Genomic DNA, 17638 nt, shown 5'->3' with positions numbered 1-17638 from the left:
AAGACCTTTGTGTGCTGTATTTCCTTTTTTTAGGGAAAGCATGTTTCTGTTAGCTTTCCAAATACATGATCTAATGATTTGGATTAAAGTTTGTGATATAAGTCTGACTACCCAAACTCCAGGATAACATGGTTGCCTTTTCCTGTCATTCCTACCACTTTCCCGTTTTATGAACTAATTTCTCAGCCTTAGTCAAATTTTAGGTTCAGAGTGGAAATTCTCCCTTTGTTACGTCTCTTTCTGGGGAGTTGAGGCAAGGCAGTTTTCTAATCTATTGTAGTAAAATTTAGTTTGTATTGTCCCATGAAAAGCATGGACTTTGGAATCAGATGGCCCTAGGTTCCTAACAGCTTCATTATTTCCCAACTGAGTGAATTCAGGTGATATACTTAACCTCTCTAAGTATCAGTACATTCATTTATTTGAAACCCTAACAAATCTAGTGGCCCCATTTGGTTTAGCCTCTGTATAAACAGTATACAAAGAAGCACTATCCAGAGGCCAAAAAGTAATTTTAGAATTCATTTGTGCTTTCAAAGAACACCAAAAAGGAAATAGTTCATAACCCACAATGACATTTCTCAAATCTTCATCCTCCACTCCTCAATTATATCTCACCAGGAGTTATTCCAAAAGCCTTTCACACACACACACACACACACACACACACACACTTTACAAAAAACTAAAACTCTGTCTACATCACCAGTCCCTGTTCCTCTACCTTCTTCCTCTCTCTCTCAGCTATATACGTATTCTGTAGATTGGCTTACCCCTCTGGCATACTCCGCCTCCTCCTCAGGTCCTGTCTCTGTCTTCTTATTTTTTAAAAAGATTTTATTTTTAAGTAATCTCTACACATCCAGTGTGAGGCTTGAACTCACAACCCCGAGATCAAGAGTCATATGCTTCACTGACTGAGCCAGCCAAGCACCCCTCTTTCTTCCTATTGAAAATATCCAGGGATAGAATTCACAAGACTTCTCCTTTCATGAGTAGAAGTAGAGTGGGGGAGGACGAAAAAAGGGAGAAGGTGCATGACAGACACACATTAGTAAATCTTGTCCCTGTCACATGTTAAATAGAAACAACAAAACATATCTCATGTAGTTTTTAAGGTGATTGAATAATATTGCATGTTTAAATATGTCTGGCAAATGATTTGCACATGGTGGTTGCTTAGTAGTTCTATGATTTACATTTGTGTCTCTTTTTTTAATAGTGTCTAATTCTCTGCAGATAGTCTCCATTTTTTCACCTATTTTATTGAATATACTAATCATAGTTATTTTAGAGTTCTTGTATGCTGACCCCAATGCCTGGATCATCCATTTGTTTCAACTCTTTATTTTCTTTTGGTTTTTGGACATGTGGTTCTGTCTTTTGGTACAGCCAGTAATATTTTAATGAAAGATGCTCAATGTGTCTAAATAAGTTGCAGAGGCTCCAGTTGGCATTCCTACAGAGAGGGTCCATCCTGACCTGCACTAGGCAGATAGGGTGGTGACAGAACATCCTATTCTACTCAGGAGCTGTACTGAGTCCAGGCTTGACTGCTGTCCTGCTAAGGCTCAGTCTACCCTGGCTTGCTCCTGGCCTTCCAGGATTTTCCACTGAAACCTGGTATATTATATGCATCCCCCTCCCTTGGAAAATCCCAACTCTAATCACTGTACCCTGAGTATGTTAAAATGCTCTGCTTCTAAAGGCTTTCTCCTTGGATATTTTTGCCTCCTGCTCCATGAAGCCCCAGTATTTGGTAAATGTGAAAAAAATGAGTGAAAAATTGGTTTGAGCACCCACCCCACACCTGCCTGGTCTCCACCTAAAGATCTGCTGGTTTCTCTGTTCCCTTGAAAGTGCCTCAGCAAGTACAAATCCTAGATTCTCAGCTCCCACCAGCTGTCCCTCCAACTCAGAATCAACTTATGCCCTCAGGGTAAAAGCAGTTTTGATTTCCTCCTCTCTCTGGATTCTTCCCTCTCCAGAGACTTAGCTATCACTCATTTTCACTGTCTCAGCACCTCCTGGCTGCCTTCATACAAATGGCTTCTGTATATTCCAGCTTTACTAGTTGTTTTAGGCAGGAGAGCCAGTCTGCCTCTGGCCATTCCATTCCACTCAGATGCAGAAGGAAATGTTTGTTAAATGTTCATTCATTCCCCCACTTTGCATCCCTTATTTGGCTAGACAGCCTATAATACATTTTCTGGTTTACTCTCAGCCAGTTGGCTGGCTCCACCAAGTTCTCATTTTCAGGTTCCTCGGTTTCCTTACAAGCATGAGCATAGCTCAATTCATTCAATGTTGTCTCTTCCACTGCCCCTTCTTTTAGAATGGTTCTTCTGAACCAGGTCCACACTGCCATAATTAAATTCTAGTCATTAATACCAGCCCACCAGTCCTTATCAGCATCATAAATGTTGTATAACTTTTCTAATTACACTTTACACACACTCTAAACCTTAGTCAACTGCAGCCTTAAGTGTTATTCCATCCCCTGATTTTCTTACTGGAGAATTGACTGTTCTGTCCTTCTGTCCTCCTCATAGGTTATTTTATTTGAGTATTTTACTTCTTTTTCCTCAAAAAAATGGCACTTCATCAGATAAGCAAGGCTCTTGATAAACCCATTCCGCAGCCCTTCCTGAAAGATATGTGCCATGCATCAATTCCCATAAATTTCACTCTTAGTCCAGACCACAAGAGAGCAATGTGTTTGTACTTCATTCTTGGGAACTTTTATAGATCTATATCTAAGAATTATTAAATTATTTTTAATTTAGCAAAATGTAATAAACGTGACCTAATACTTACTCAGTAGATGTTTAACTTAAAAAATTTAACACTTCTTGGTACTTACTGTGTGCCTGAAACCGTTCTAAACACTTCACAAATACTAATTTATATAATCTCCATAATCATCCTTTGAGGAATTATAATCTGTATTTTACAAATGAAGAAATTGAGGCCCACAGAGGTTAAAGTAGTTTTCCAAGATTACACAACTAGTAAATGGTAGAGCCAGGATGAAATCCAGAAAGGTTGACTCCAGGACCCAAACTCTTAACCACTCTATAGCCATATGAAATTCATTATCATATTAACTGCAGGAGTTCTGTCAAATACACTCATTCAATAAGGATCCTTAAGATAGCTTCTCGAACACTTTTATCAGGAAAAGCTGTGGGCCTCCCTTCTAGCAAAAGTGGGTGGTTTGCATTTCTCTGAGCTTACCTAATCTTGGCTCTGTAATTGCCCTACCCTTATTTTTCCTTTGCCCAATCCCTTATTTATATTTTTGTACTGTTGCATGTTTCTAAACTGGCATAACTGCTTTGTGGAATATGGTAGGGAATATATATATATATATGTATATATATATATATATATATATATATAATTTTTTCCAAATATTTATGAGATGAATCTATCCATCCCCAGGAAAACATAATTTCAGTTACCAAATCCTACTATGTAGTCCCAGTTATGTAGCTAATGACTCACTTTCCACATCCTCATTTCTCTTACAAAGTCATGTCTGTATGAACTAGAAAAAGAAATGAAAATACCACCTAGGTCTTTCAGTTTCCTACTTAAAATGTCAGAGTCTCTGGAGACACATTCCAGAGCTTTACAGGCCCTGTCTGCCCTAATTGGCCACAGAAGTGACAGAATTCAAGCCAGGATGTGTCTAGCAGGAGTCTAAGTACACAGGCAATGACCTGGTTGGGCTGTAAATGGGTGGGGATATGGAAAGTCCTTGGTTACATTAGGCAAAGAGTCAAGAACAAGAATCCAAGCTGAGAGTGGGGTGATAGCAGGTCAGCAACCATTTAAAAAAAAAATCAGAATGAAGTTAGAGAGGGGACACAGACAGGGGAAACAGATGATAGAACAGACAGCAGCTAGCATGGGATCAGTGGGCTTCTCATGACCCAGCCTTGTCTAATTTTTTTTTTGCTTCATGTTTCACCATGCCCCTTCCATCCTTTACTCCAGCCACACTAATAAATTACTAAGTGTTCCCCCAAATATGCTAAACTGTTCCACACTTCCCATACCCTTTTTCATGCTGCTCTCTCCTTTTGCCTCTATCCACCTGACAAATATCTACCCATTTTTTCCAGATTCTGCTTAAATACCTTCACTAGGAAGCTATTTCTGCCCCCCACCACAGCCTGCCCTCACTCATCTTTTTTGTCCCCTACCCACCCATGTACCTGTTGTCACATCTATCTTGACCTTCACAGCAGTGATAAGGGGGATGAAGTTGTACCTTAGCATTCTGATGTGAGAAATGTCATATTATTGTATTTTTCTAAACCAAATTTAGAAAATACTAATCCCTAAGAACTAGGATGTTGACACACCTAGTGTCTTTATGAGCCTCTCCCTCATTTATACTCAGAATCCCAGAGCCCTAATAGTCTGGAAAATGTGGGAAATGGCCCTCTGGTCTTCAATATATCTCCAATACAATGTTGAATAGAAGTGGCAAGAGCAGATACCTTTGTCTTGTTCCTGACCTTAGGGACAAAGCATCCAGTCTTTCAGCACTACTTATGATGTTAGTTGTGGGATTTTTGTAGAGCCGTTTGCCAGGTTAAGTTCTACTCTGTTTCTAATTTGTTCCTGAAAGGGTTTTGGATTTTATCAAATGCTTTTTCTGCATCTTTTGAGATGATTGTGTAGTTTTTATCCTTTATTCTAGAAACATGGTGTATTACATTGTTTGATTTTTAGGTATTAAACCAACCTTGCATTCCTGGAATAAACCCCATGTGGTATATACAGTTGATCCTTGAACAATGCAGGGGGTTAGGGGTGCCCAGTTCCCTTGCAGTCAAAAATCCATGTATAACATTGGACTTCCCAAAAACTTTAATTGCTTAATTTGGTCCCAGGACATCATATTGATGGCAGACCAAGGAAATGCTAGTTTAGCAGAATTAAAGCTTTTACCTGCTATAATAAATCCCCATCTGCCCTTCTGGCAAGGCCTACAACCGTGTCATTAAACTTGTCCCTTCTACTTCTGTCTCCTCGTTAGCCACATCCTCTTCCTTTCCTTTGCTATCTGTAAAGGATCCCTTTGGCTGCAGCTAACAGAAATCGAATCCAACTCTAACTTGGGTAATTAAGAGTTTATTTTTCTGATATAACAAGAAGTAATGGAGACAGACAATTCTGAAACCAATACAGTTAATCAATGATACCATCATGGACCAGGATCTTTGCATTTTTCCACTGCAGCATCCATGGCAAATGTACTTCATCCTTATGCCTATTCCTCATGTGGCTATTACACCTTAAGACCAATCCTATTCCAGGGAGAAAGAAGGAATAGGGTAAAGAGGCAAAAGCCTGCCAACATATTAGGAAGCTTTCCCAGAAGACCCACACAGCAACTTCTGCTTGTCTCATTATTTAAATCAAGGTCACATGTCACCCCAGACCAATCACTGAAAGACTGAAAAATGTGTAGGGAGAAGGGAGTGGGATGAGGGAGTAGTGGCCAGTCAACCAGCAGTGGCTATGCTTTCCTTCACAGCCTTAGAAATTAGAAGTTAGGGCAGAGGTGGGGAAGAATGAGTTTGGAGCATGGCATGCCCTTCCACTCTGCCCCGTCCATACCTGTTCTAAACAGAATCAGTCCCCACCTCCTAAAATCTAAGCTCCCTAGCACCTTCTGTAGCAAACGTATCATAAATGCAGATACATTTTTACCTGTCTTCTGATAAATTCACCATCTAACTCATTCTCCTTTCTTTGGAAATTTGCAAAGGGGCACTGGGCTGGCTCAGTCGGTAGAGCATGAGATTCTTGGTCTTGGGGTTGTAAATTTGAGCCCCATGTTGGGTATAGAGATTACTTAAAAAATAAAATCTTAAAAAAATAGAATTAGAAAAAGCCTATTGTCATCTGTAGTCATTAAGCATTGTTCAATTTGAGGACCCCAAAAACTACTCTTCTGGGACATGCTCTTGTCTTTTCTCAACTTTGCCTACCTGCCATGGCAGTTAACCATTTCCATCACAGGTACAGCTGCCTGTACCTACAAGTCAACCCATTACCTGGGTAACATGTTCAAGCTTGGGTCCTAGACTTTAGATCTCCACTGCCATTAACTACTGTCCAGGAAGAGGTTAGAAATTCAGAGTCCAAAATAAGGATCTTAAAGTTCAACTTTCCTATCTCTCACTTTACCCCCAAATGCTCCTGAGAATTACAGATGAAGTAATATCTTTATCAAACTCTAGTAAGTGCATTTGCTTCTCTTCCTTCCAGAGCCTTACTCTAACCTCTCTTTAAATCAGCCCAGAAGTTTTAAAGCAGTCTGCAAAATCCTTTCAACTCAATCTCTTCCTAGTCCTCTGAAAGCCCACACATCAGGAGTTACTTTTGAGGGGTACTTGGGCGGCTCAGTTGGTTAAGGGTCCTACTCTTGATTTCAGCTCAGATCATAATCTCATCGTTCATGAGTTTGAGCCCCATGTGAGGCTCTGAACTGACAGCGTGGAGCCTGGTTGGGATTCTCTGTCTCCCTGTCTCTCTGACACTCTCATGCTTGTGCTCTATCTCTCAAAAATAAATAACTTTTTAAAAAAGGAGTTACTTTTGAGAGACCTCAGTCAATTCTGTATACCAGTTCTATAATAGAATCTTAGCTGTTGTCTCAAAATCAATAGGCTCAAATTTTAAGGATCATAATTTTTTGTGTGCAGCATTCAAAGTTCCTTTTTTGGGAGTGCCTGGGTGGCTCAGTCGGTTGAGCGTCTGACTTTGGCTCAGGTAATGATCTCGCGGTCTGTGAGTTCGAGCCCCATGTTGGGCTCTGTGCTGACAGCTCAGAGCCTGGAGCCTGCTTGGGATTCTGTGTCTCCCTCTCTCTCTGTCCCTCCCCCACTCATGCTTTGTCTCTCTCTCTGTGAAAAATAAATAAAAACATTTAAAAAAATTTTTTAAGTTCCTTTTTTGTTTAATTTCTTAATGTTTATTTATTTTTGAAAGACAAAGTATGAGCAGGGGAGGGACAGAGAAAGAGAGAGACACAGAATCCGAAGCAGGCTCCAGGTTCTGAGCTGTCAGCACAGAGCCCGATGTGGGACTTGAACTCAAGAGCCATGAGATCATGACCTGAGCCAAAGTTGGATGCTCAACCAACTGAGCCACACAGGTGCCCCTCGGGGTTTCCCAGTAATCCCACAGTGTAGCAGTCATGAATTTGTCCCATAACACTGAGGTGTAAGAAATGTCACATTGCCTAAAAAAAAAAAAAAAAAAAAAAAGTTCAAGAAATGTTACATGTTACAATGCCATAGTTTTAGCCCCCAGTGACTTGCCACAGTGGAAAGATACTCTACTGTCTGTGGAATCGTGGAAGGGTGACCAACCACACCAGTTTGCCCAGCATTGGGGGGTTTTCTGAGATGTAGGGCTTTCATTGCTAAATGGGCAAACCAGAACAGGTGGTCATCCTAAGTACTGGACAAACGTTAATTTACAAACCTTCCCTTTACTATATATAAACTCTCAAAGGGCAAGAAACATGTCTAATGAATTTCTACATATTCATGCCTAGTGCTTCGGACGTAACAGCCACCCAACGCATTCTTAATAAATAAACAAACTAGTTCACAAATGCATGAACCAGCATAAAAAATAGACTAAAATAATAGGAGCAGAGGGAGAGGGAGACACAGAATCTGAAGAGGATTCCAGGCTCTGAGTGTCAGCACAGAGCCCAACTTGAGGCTCAAACTCACAAACCGTTGAGATCATGACCTGAGCTGAAGTTGGACGCTTAACTGACTGAGCCACCCAGACACCCCAGATATGAGCAAAATGTTATGAAAGCATAAACTTCTAAAGGTACCTACCACCTTCCCAGCCTACCAGATCTCCTCACAGTTCTGTGGTGCACAAAATGATGACACTGCTTTTAAGTGTCTGGAAACTTCTGCACCACCTCCACCCCAGCACATTCCCCCTAGGGTGTAACTCTAATGCTACAGCAGGGTTTTTTGTGCTTCACTGTGTCACTTTCCACTTGTCTTCCACAAGACACTGATACTCCTCAATCCCCTTAAAATCTTTCCCCGCTGTTTGCCTTTCCTCTCATATTCTTCCAACTTTTTGTATCAGTTAGAGTGGGTGGAGCTAATGTGCTTGCTTTCATCTTCTGTAGCAGAGAGGCTGTTATGTTTGTGCCAGGTGGAAGTGCTGATCACCTCAAGCAAGAGGGCACAATTTGCAGATGATCGTAACAGTCTGACTCCACATTTCTTAAGAGTTTTGTGGTTTTCCTTGAAAAACTACCAAAGAAAATTGCCTTATTCCCATGCCTGATTTAAAAGGGCACACCTAGAAAATCTGCTAATAGGTCTGTGTGTCTCTTCTCCTGACCCATGGCACACAGCAAAGTGTCACCCCCTCTGTTCTGCAGAACCTTTCACTCAGAGTCACTGCCCCTGGAATTCTGACCCTTCTTTTTGTCCTGTGACTAGCTGTGTTGATCTCAAGGATCCTGCACCCACTGGCCTCTTTGTACCGAAACTTTTCTCTCCCTGCTGTCTCCTCCTCCTCTTGCTTTGGCAGGTGACTTTGATCACCTTCTTAAACCCTTTCTGGGTATTCTACAGATATTCCCTAACCAGCCCACTCTGATCTCAGTCATGCAGCACAAGCACATTTTGTCACCCTCTAAACAAGACCTGAATTTTCACAACAGCCCACACAAGTCGGTATTTCAAGACTGTTTTTAAGAATTGTAATTCTTGGCGCGCCCAAGTGGCTCCGTTGGTTGAGTATCCAACTTCAGCTCAGGTTATGCTCTCGTGGGTTCATGGGTTTGAGCCCTGCATTGGGCTGGCTGCTGTCAGTGCAGAGTCCCGCTTTGGATCCTCTGTCCCCCTCTCTCTGCCCCTCCACTGGTCATTCTCTCTCTCACTCTCTCTCGCTCTCTCTTTCTCTCTCTCTTTCTCCCTCTCCCTCTCAGAAATATTTTTTTTTAAGTTTTTTTTTAGGGGCGCCTGGGTGGCGCAGTCGGTTAAGCGTCCGACTTCAGCCAGGTCACGATCTCGCGGTCCGTGAGTTCGAGCCCCGCGTCAGGCTCTGGGCTGATGGCCCAGAGCCTGGAACCTGTTCCCGATTCTGTGTCTCCCTCTCTCTCTGCCCCTCCCCCGTTCATGCTGTGTCTCTCTCTGTCCCAAAAATAAATAAACATTGAAAAAAAAATTTTTTTTTTAAAAAGTTTTTTTTAATGTTTATTTTATTTTTGAGAGTCAGGAAGACAGAGCACTAGCAGGGGAGGGGCAGAGAGAGAGGGAGACACAGAATCCGAAGCAGGCTCCAAGCTGTCAACACAGAGCCTGATGCGGAGCTCGAACTCACGAACCATGAGATCATGACCTGACCCAAAGTCGGACACTCAACCAACTAAGCCACCCAGGCGCCCCTAAAAAAAGAATTGTAATTCTTAAAATTCTACATTTACCATTGAGTAATACATTAGCCATCTCCAGGGTGAACACCTACTTCAGGTTAAAGGGCATCTCTTGGGGCGCCTGGGTGGCTCAGTTGGTTTAGCGCCTAACTCTTGATTTCAGTTCATGATCTCACAGTTTGTGGGTTTATGGGTTTGAGCCCAGTGTCGGCACAGAGCCTGCTTGGGACTCTCTCTCCCTCTTGCTCTGCCCCTCCCCCTGCTTCCTCTCTCTCTCTCTCTCTCTCTCTCTCTCTCTCTCTGTCTCAAAATAAGTAAACATTTAAAAAATAACAAGAAAGGGCCTGTCTTGTCTCTGCATTGTGAACCGTTCTGTGTACAACTCCAACCAGGGAGGAAGAGCACTCCCTTGGGGCAACTCAGTTAGGAAGTCCCTGTCTCCCAGGACCAAAGAAAAATGGTTCAGTCCTCCCTGACACCCCCAGAGAAACTTGGGGAAGCCTTGATTGAGATAGATCTTCAAAACATGCCAAAGACTGAAGGTGAACCAGCATTTATATATGCTCTTGTTTCAGAAAAGAGAATGGCTGCTGTTGGCCAAAGGGGAGCCCCTGAGTGGAGGACACAGCCTGAGAACGCCTGCCAGCACTTTCTATGTGATTGTGCCATCACGCTCCCCCACTCTGCTGGTGAAGGCAGTGGCCACTAGGGAACTGTTGCTGCCCAGCCCCTTCCCCCCACTGCCTGAGGACCCAACTGACGTCAGCCTTAAGACTGTGGAGGCAAGTGAAGCTCAGATCTCATGGGGCAGACAGAAGGGAGAGAAGAGTTGGGAGCTGGAGAAAAGGATACGGGAGAGGAATTAGCCTGTGGGAGAAAGGACTGGGGAGCAGAGGGAGGAGTGGTTGTTCCAAGAAGGTGGTGGAGGGTGAGAGAAGAAAGCGAAGGTAGGAACTGAGGCCAGGTGGAAGGAGGTAATGTGATGTGTGTCTGTGTGGTGGTGTCTTTCTCTGCTTTGTGCGTGTGTATCTGTTTGTTGAGGAAAAGGGGAAAAGGCAGTCAATGCAGGCATTCAGGATAGGAAGGGCTTCAAAATGAGACTCCCATGCAATGGAGAGAACTGCACTGCCACCGTTTTCCCCCTCCTCCCCTCCCCCATCTTTCCCTTTCCCCCCCTTCTCCCCCCTTCTCCTGTCTTCCTTGGATCTGGATTCTGGATTTCCTCTGCCAGCCTCCTCTGGCTGGGGGCAGGAGGAAGGGCTCTGGGCAGGGAGAACTGGAGCCACATTGCTGCTGGATCACTGGCTTACGTGCAGAGAGGACAGAGCTTGGGATTGTGTTCTTGCCTTGGCGGCCACCGGGATGCAAAAAGAGGTGGGCACGAGTGGCTGTGGCTCGCTCAGTGTCTCACTTCAGAGCCAGTGGTTCCTGGCACAGGATGTTGTGGCCGGAAAACCTGACTGCTCAGGAATGCTGTGCTTGTGTGCCCTCCGGCTCCGGCTCTGCTCACCTAGCAGGCGAAGAACTCCATGTACTGCCCCTGCAGACTGTGAGCAGCCCCAGGCCTCAGTCACACCCTCTCTCACAGCCCGCACACTGGATCCCTTGTGACCCTTCCAGCACTTCAGCCCCTCTCAGAATCCCATGACACGCTTCTCAGAGCCAGAGTATTTGGTGTCCCTAGCCACTCACGGCTATACCTACTTGTTGCACTCTTACCTGACACTTACATCACAGACACTCAGACCTGGGGGCCGGAACACCCAGCAGAGACCCTCATCTACTTCAGTCTTGAGCCAAGCCCCGGGTCTTCACACATCCTCCAGTCTCTCACAGTCCAAGGTCTCTTACTGTGTTCTGTGACCTCAAGCTCCCTGGGTGAGTCTTCTGTTCTCTCTTCCACAGAGGGTGCTGGACAGCCTGGAGCTAGAGCCCACCTACAACCCCTTGCAGGCTTGGAGCCACCTGTACTCACACCTGAGCAACACCTTGACCAAGCTTCAGGGCCGGATCCAGCCAAGCTTGGAAAGCCGGGCCCTGAGAAAGGTACAGCTCCCTCCCTACTCCCTCCTTTATGCCCAGAATCCAAGAGAGACCTCCTCCCCTGTCCCTGGCTCCCCCCATCCCAGGGAGCAGCCCCCTCCCCTGGTGGAGGGGAAAACCAGGCCAACCAGGGAAGGAGAAAAAGAACAGCCCTTTGCCCTAGACCAAGGAAATTACAACCCCTGTCCGGTAGGGAGGGTTTTCTGCCTGGGCACTTACATATGGTGATGTTTAGGCATCTTCACTGTGCACTTGTGATAATCCATTAGTCATGTAGCAGACCATTGTCCCACTAAGCAAATTGGCAGTACTGAGAGCACAGGTTCTGTTTAAAGAAAAGGCTGAATTGAAGGTGGAAAAAGAAATATCCAAAGGAAAGGAAATTAGCATGTACTGAACACCAGCCATTTGCCAGGTTTTGTGACCAGTGCTCTCACAAATATCTTTCTCGTTTAATCCCTACAGCATCCCTGCAAGGTAAGTGTTATGTTCACTGTACAGATGAGGAAAAGGAGGCTGACCAAGCTTAGTACATTGGAGTCCAGGCTTTCTCAACAAGGGTTACAGAGAGAAGAGTAATTGAGGGTGGAGTTATTTTTTATGAAATTTATATTCTACAGTGTTTGTATAGAATATAAATTCTTAATCTTTTCCTAATTTCTTAGTAACAGAACCTTTAGGAACTCCTGCTTTGCCTTAGCTGAAGTTACAAAAGAAAGATCTTTCCAAACTACAGTCAATCTAAAGATGGGAGCTGAGCCCACCACAAGTTAGCTGATGGACAAGCTAACAGAGAAGGAACACTCAGCCAGGAGACCGGCACTGTGGAGACAAGCCCAGGGGACTCCACCGCCCTCGACTTTGAGGCTGTCACTTAAGGGATGGGACACGTGAAGGAGTTAGGATAGGAGGCCCAACAAGGAACAGGACAGGAGATGGGGAGCCATGTCTGGGCCTCAGAGAACTCTCTGCTTTCTTTGTAGGCTGGGCAGTTGCAGACAAACCGAGTTCGAGCCACAGTGGCCCCCCTGCCTATGACTCCAACCCCTGGCAGAGCCCCCAAGATGCCAGCAGCCAGCAAGCCTTCCTCAGAAGTTTTCTTCTGGCCTTCCAAGGAGGAAGAAGTGGAGGAGCAGAAAGGGGAGGAGTATCCCTCTGGGCCCTAAGTCACCAGCACCAGAGCCTGGCGGCCCTGTTCAACCACATCCACACTAAGGCTCATACAGTGAATGGCCTTTGCTCCACCTGAGCCTCTGTGAGCTCCAGGCGACTGGGAAACAGAGCCTTTCCCTCCTGAGTCTTCAGAACTGCTGCCGCCCCACTGCTTAGTCCTGGAAGAGACACACCTGAACTTTTTCCTTCTCCAAGCAGGAACTCATTTTCTTTTGGATTATTTGATACTGTTAGCACAGTATCAGATTAAATACCCAGTAAGTCTCTACCATTGTTAGGAGCATTCCCAGCCCAAATTTCTCCTTGTAGTTCCTGGTAAACAGGTAGACAAGGTCAGGTCACCTTCGGGAAACTGGACATCAGGAGACAAGTACAAGGTTTTTAGAGCTCATGAAAAGAAGTAGGATTGAAATCGAAGCCTCATTCCAAAGGCTGCATTCTTCCCGCTACACCCACCACACTGTGGTTTCCTTCAGCCCTCAGACAGAAAAGCGGTTGGTGCTGATACCTACAGGCAGAGTGGGGGGTGGGGGGGCAGGAGGTGTCCTATAGCTGAGAAGAGAAGGGGAAAACGGTGTGGAAAAGGCCTGTTTCCTTCCTATTTCTCTCTCCCCAAGCCTGTCCACTTTTCTTTTTTCTTTTCTTTCTTTTCTTTTTTCTTTTTCTTTTTTTTCTTTTTCTTTTTCTTTCTTTTTCTTTTTCTTTCTTTTCCTTTTCCTTTTCCTTTTCTTTTTCTTTTTCTTTTCTTTTTTATTTTGAGAGAGAGAAAAAGAGAGAATCCCAAGCAGGGTCAGCACTGTCAGCGCAGAGCCCAACGTAGGATTTGATCTCGTTAATGTGAGATCATGACCTGAGCTGAAACCAAGAGTCGGACGCCTAACTGACTGAGGCACCCAGGCACTCCTGTCCACCTTTCCGTTGGCCTTTTCCACCTACAGAATAACTACCATTTATAAAATGATTAATCTGTGATTCAGGTCACACTAAGTACTTGAGAAATTTAACTCCTTTCACACAAACAACCCTGTGAAGTAGAGTCTGTTATTGGGTTTTCCCATTTTACAGGGGGTCACTGAGGAAAACTGAGGGTTATAGATGTTATATGACTTGCTCAGTATCACAGAGACAGGCTCAAGCCCACGTGGGCCCAACTGGACCACCCAGGCTCTCAACCACCACACTGCTCCACTCACCTGCGACCCCATCCTCCTTCTGTGGATTCTCCTGACCCCCTCCACACCCACCCAGCACCCCTGCCACCATGGCATCTCTGTGACTATTCACACACATAGACCTCTTAAACCCAAACTGACTTTAATGAGAATAAACTTTTTAAAATCTATGTCTCTGGCAAAGAACAAGGCAGGGGTCAGGATCCAGGCACAGTTCAGCAGCTCCCTGTAGCCTCCATGTAGGCCCCTTTGACTGCACCAACTCAGAGCAAGCACCCCTCTTCATAGACCTGGTCCAGCGCTGTCCATTCCTTTGGGGAGGATGACTTAGGGGTGCCGGTCTCTCCCAAGTCCTATCCCTCACCCCTGCCACCTGTCCCACTTTCAGGACTTCTTGAGATTGATCATCCTCCCCTTGACTCCCCTGGTCCCCCTGGTGCCCTGGACTGGCTCACACAGGACCTTCCGGCCCTGTGGTTCCTGCAGGTCCTAACAAGTATCTTTGATCCCCAGTGCCACCTTCCCGTGGTCCTCCCACAGTGTCCCCAGTTTCGCCCTCTCATGTGGAGCTCTCTGCCTTGGCCTTGGTCCCTTCAGCCCCTGCCCTGGACAGCCCACAGTCCCAGCTCCCTGGGGTACCACCGCTCTTTTGGACCTGGCTGTACAGGACAGTGTCTGAACTGTGGCCTCTGCCACCGCCACCGCCACTGCCACCGCCACCAGCTGCAACTCCAGGCTCAGGGAAGGGCCGGCCCCGGGGCTTGGGAGCCAGGAGGGGCTTTGTGCTCCGAGGAGGCGGTGGCACTTCATAGTCATCAGTGGCAGGGTTATAGGGGAGCTCGTAGCCCTCCTCCTTCACTCGAGCCTGGCACCACCATGCATCCTTGGGCTCCTGAGGCAAATCATAAAGGCCCCGGAGAGCAGCTGGGGCCAGGCCCTCAGGTTCATCATAGATGGGGTCCTCTTTGGGGTCCGTCAGCTTGGCCTTCAGCAACTGCTGCTGCACATGCTGGTACAAGTCCCAGTAAAGAGGTTTCTTTAACTGTGCCGCCTCCCCTGCCCGAGCAGGGGTGCTGTCCAGGGGGTCTGAGTATAGGGAATCCTGGGAAGGGCCTGAAGGAATGCGCAGTGAGTCTAAGGGTTCAGCATACAGGGCCGGAGGAGTGCCCGGGAGTTCCTGAGCGCCAGGGAGGGACACCAACTTCCCTTCTGCCGCTTCTCCTTCATGGGAATCGGCTCTGAGACTGTCCTGCCCTTGACCATCCTTTCCCTGGACCTTCTGCCGGTGAATAGCAGTTTCAACCGCCTGAAAGATATCATTCCCCTGTGCTGTCTGGAAGGTGAAGGTTCCAGGGCCTGAAGGGCAGCGGCGGCCAGCCTCAAAAGAGAACATGACCTGAAGAAAGTGTAGAGGGAAACACATTACCAGGAGCCATGAGAGATGAGTCACAGGGCCCAACCTAGTTAGGGGATCCACAAAGAAAAGACTACCTGGGGAGGAAGGGAGGGTCATGGGCTAGGCAAGGAAGGTTTATCCTGAGGACAGGGCTTCCCACCTTCCTGTCCTGCCCCACCCCACCAACCCCACAGCTAGCCCCACCTAGGAAGTCAGTGCGCCACAACAGACCCCGCACCTTGTCCCGGCCATAGCGGCGCAACAGAGTATAAGGCCAGGAAAGGAGTGGCTCCAGTATCTGACCCTGGGCCCCTATGGTCAGGAGAGTCAGCTTCTCAGCCTCCACCCTCAGCACATAGGAGCCATGCAGGCCACAGCGCTCAGCGGCTTCAGTCCTCTGTACAGTTACCCAGAACTGGGATCCTGGAAGGAATACACAATTAGACTGGCACCTGGCCGCACAGGTGAGTGAGGGGGCTGGGGAAGCAGGAACAGGTTGCCCAAGCACTCACTTGGAAACCAGTTTCAGGAGCTTCCTACTTCCCCATGGCCCCCTGACCATTTAATCACTCCCTTCCCAAGGACACCCTTCCTTCCCCACCCCACCCCCCCATCCCTGCCAGGGCCTCTCAGCCGTCTACCTTCCCAGGTGGGGCTATACAGCGAGTTCTCCAGCATCTCCAAGGCAGAAAGCTTGGGTGGGTTCTCAGCAGGCGCCAGAGCCCAACTGCCTTTCTGGAGTAAAGAGAAGAACAGTATGGAGGACCCCGCAATTCCCTCCACGCTGTTCCCAGGGTCTGAGCCAGCTCAGGCCCTTTACTGCTGTAACTGCCCCCACCCCGCGTCGCTTCTTGGCCCCGGTGCATTTCGCCCCGGCCCCCTCACCGGAAAGGCGTTTCGGCACAGCGTTTGCACCCAGGCGGCGCTGGACGGCGCGTCGGCCGCCAGCAGGTGGGAGCGCTGCGCAGTGTCCAGGCGGAAAGCTGAAGCGCCGGGCTCAGGGGGGCTCTCCACAGCCACGGGGGCCACGCTCACACACTCTGCCAGACGGATCACCTTGCAGTCCAGGCGGCGCGAGCCCCCTCGGCCCCCTCCAGCGCCCGACCCCTTGTGGTCAAAGAACTCGAGCCGCGCTACGCCGTGGGGACTGGCAGGATAGAGCACGGCCCAGGTCTTCCTCCATCTCTGGGGAGAGAGAGCGAGAGACGCTGGGGAGGGAGCGGGCGAGCACCGGCTGTCTGCGCCCCGACGGGAAAGGAGAGAACCGGCGCGGGCCGATTTCGGCTCCAAATCTTCCCTACGAACGGCGAAGTTTCCCGAGAAGGATGCCCCTCCGTCTCCCCAGGACCAGAAAGCGCGAACCCCGAGGCCGGCCACCGCTTCTCCGCAGTGTGAAATCAACTTCGCGGGAACGTCATAGGGCTCTACAACTCCCGGCCGGCGCTCCATCCAACCCGCTGCCGCCCCCTCCCTCTCTCTCTCTCTCTCTGGGGTCTCCAGCCCACCCCTAGGTATGATGGGGCTCGGCAACCCCTGCCCCGACTACCTTGGTACCGAAACGCTGACTTTGCAAAAAGAGCGGCCCTTCCATCACAGCCCCGTCCATGGCCCCCGGCGGTTCCTTCCGCGCTTCCTGGCCCTGCGGGCTAGAGGCGGGGCGGGGGCGGGGCCGGGCCTCCGGAGGCGTTCCCGCCCCTCCCCCGGCCTTCGCGGACCGCTCAGGGGGAGCCAGGAGAGGAGCAGGAAGAAAAGGGAGGGGGTCCCCAGATAAGTTGGCGGTGCACCATTCTTAGGCCCCTGCCCACAGTCCTGGGACGCGCACAAGTGGCTTCACCAAAAGAAAGCTCGCAGTTTCGACCAGAGGGCTCTGGCGCGCCTGGGCTTAGGGGTTGTGTACGACGTCGTATGCTCAACGTGACGTCAGAGTGAAGGCCGTGACGTCACTCCGAAAACGCCAGTGGGCGTTCTGGGGCACCGGAGGGACTATGTGGGCTTTCATAGCCTCGGTTCCCCTGACCGGACCCGCCCCCAGCCCGGCTGGAGTCGGGCTGTTTACACTCCGCGGAGCCCGGGAGTTGGGGGAAGGATGGGGGCTGGGGACTGGAAGGCTTCCCAGAGCCCGGAGCTGAGCCGCGGACTCCCGCCGCCCCAGGGGCCGCCGTTCGGGCCGGTCCGCGGCCCCATGGCCTTTTGCGTGTCTAGCTCACTGACCGCAGCTGCCCGGCCTCCAACCCGCGGGAAAAGAAAGCTTCATTGAGCAGGCCGGGAGGGTCGGCGGTGGGGGGCGGAGGGAGGTGGAGCGGCTGCGGCCAGCTCCACGGGGGAGGGGAGGACCAAAAGGAGAAGAGGAGGGAACTGGCCTGGGAGGAATCGAGGGAGAGGGCGGAATGTGGGAGGGCTCAAGGG

General features: G+C 48.3%; 2 protein-coding genes across 10 annotated transcripts in view; one reads left to right on the top strand and one right to left on the bottom strand.

Moving 5' to 3' along the window:
• The window catches only part of M1AP (meiosis 1 associated protein), a 69214-nt gene extending 56284 nt beyond the window's left edge, over positions 1 to 12930 (top strand). For 5 of the 7 annotated variants that reach the window (XM_045054456.1, XM_045054455.1, XM_045054453.1 and 2 more), the window contains 4 exons: positions 10024 to 10230; positions 11354 to 11494; positions 11957 to 11968; positions 12475 to 12930. In XM_045054456.1, coding sequence (XP_044910391.1) covers positions 10024 to 10230; positions 11354 to 11494; positions 11957 to 11968; positions 12475 to 12657 — 543 coding nt within the window. In that variant the 3' untranslated portion in view covers positions 12658 to 12930. The remainder of the gene's footprint in view (positions 1 to 10023; positions 10231 to 11353; positions 11495 to 11956; positions 11969 to 12474) is intronic. The other 2 variants (XM_045054454.1, XM_045054452.1) reach the window with 1 other exon arrangement.
• Positions 12931 to 13961: 1031 nt separating this feature from the next.
• DOK1 (docking protein 1) lies at positions 13962 to 17514 on the bottom strand. 3 transcript variants are annotated; one of them, XM_003984155.4, is made up of 5 exons: positions 16779 to 17499; positions 16118 to 16417; positions 15874 to 15967; positions 15471 to 15655; positions 13962 to 15232 (listed from the first exon to the last, which is right to left on the bottom strand). In XM_003984155.4, the coding sequence occupies exons 1-5, from the start codon at positions 16836 to 16838 to the stop codon at positions 14396 to 14398; spliced, it is 1476 nt and encodes a 491-aa protein (XP_003984204.2). In that variant the 5' UTR covers positions 16839 to 17499; the 3' UTR covers positions 13962 to 14395. The 3 variants fall into 3 exon arrangements, with proteins under 3 accessions (XP_003984204.2, XP_019683032.2, XP_019683033.1); XM_019827474.2 differs by lacking the exon at positions 15471 to 15655 and having other exon boundaries at positions 15077 to 15232; positions 16779 to 17514; XM_019827473.2 differs by lacking the exons at positions 15471 to 15655; positions 16118 to 16417; positions 16779 to 17499 and having other exon boundaries at positions 15874 to 15965.
• Positions 17515 to 17638: the final 124 nt, after the last annotated feature.

The sequence above is a fragment of the Felis catus genome, chromosome A3 (genome assembly GCF_018350175.1).
Source record: "Felis catus isolate Fca126 chromosome A3, F.catus_Fca126_mat1.0, whole genome shotgun sequence".
Taxonomy (NCBI): Eukaryota; Metazoa; Chordata; class Mammalia; order Carnivora; family Felidae; genus Felis; species Felis catus.
The sequence above is the reverse complement of the archived record's forward strand: the minus strand, read 5'-3'. Positions and strand labels throughout refer to the sequence as shown.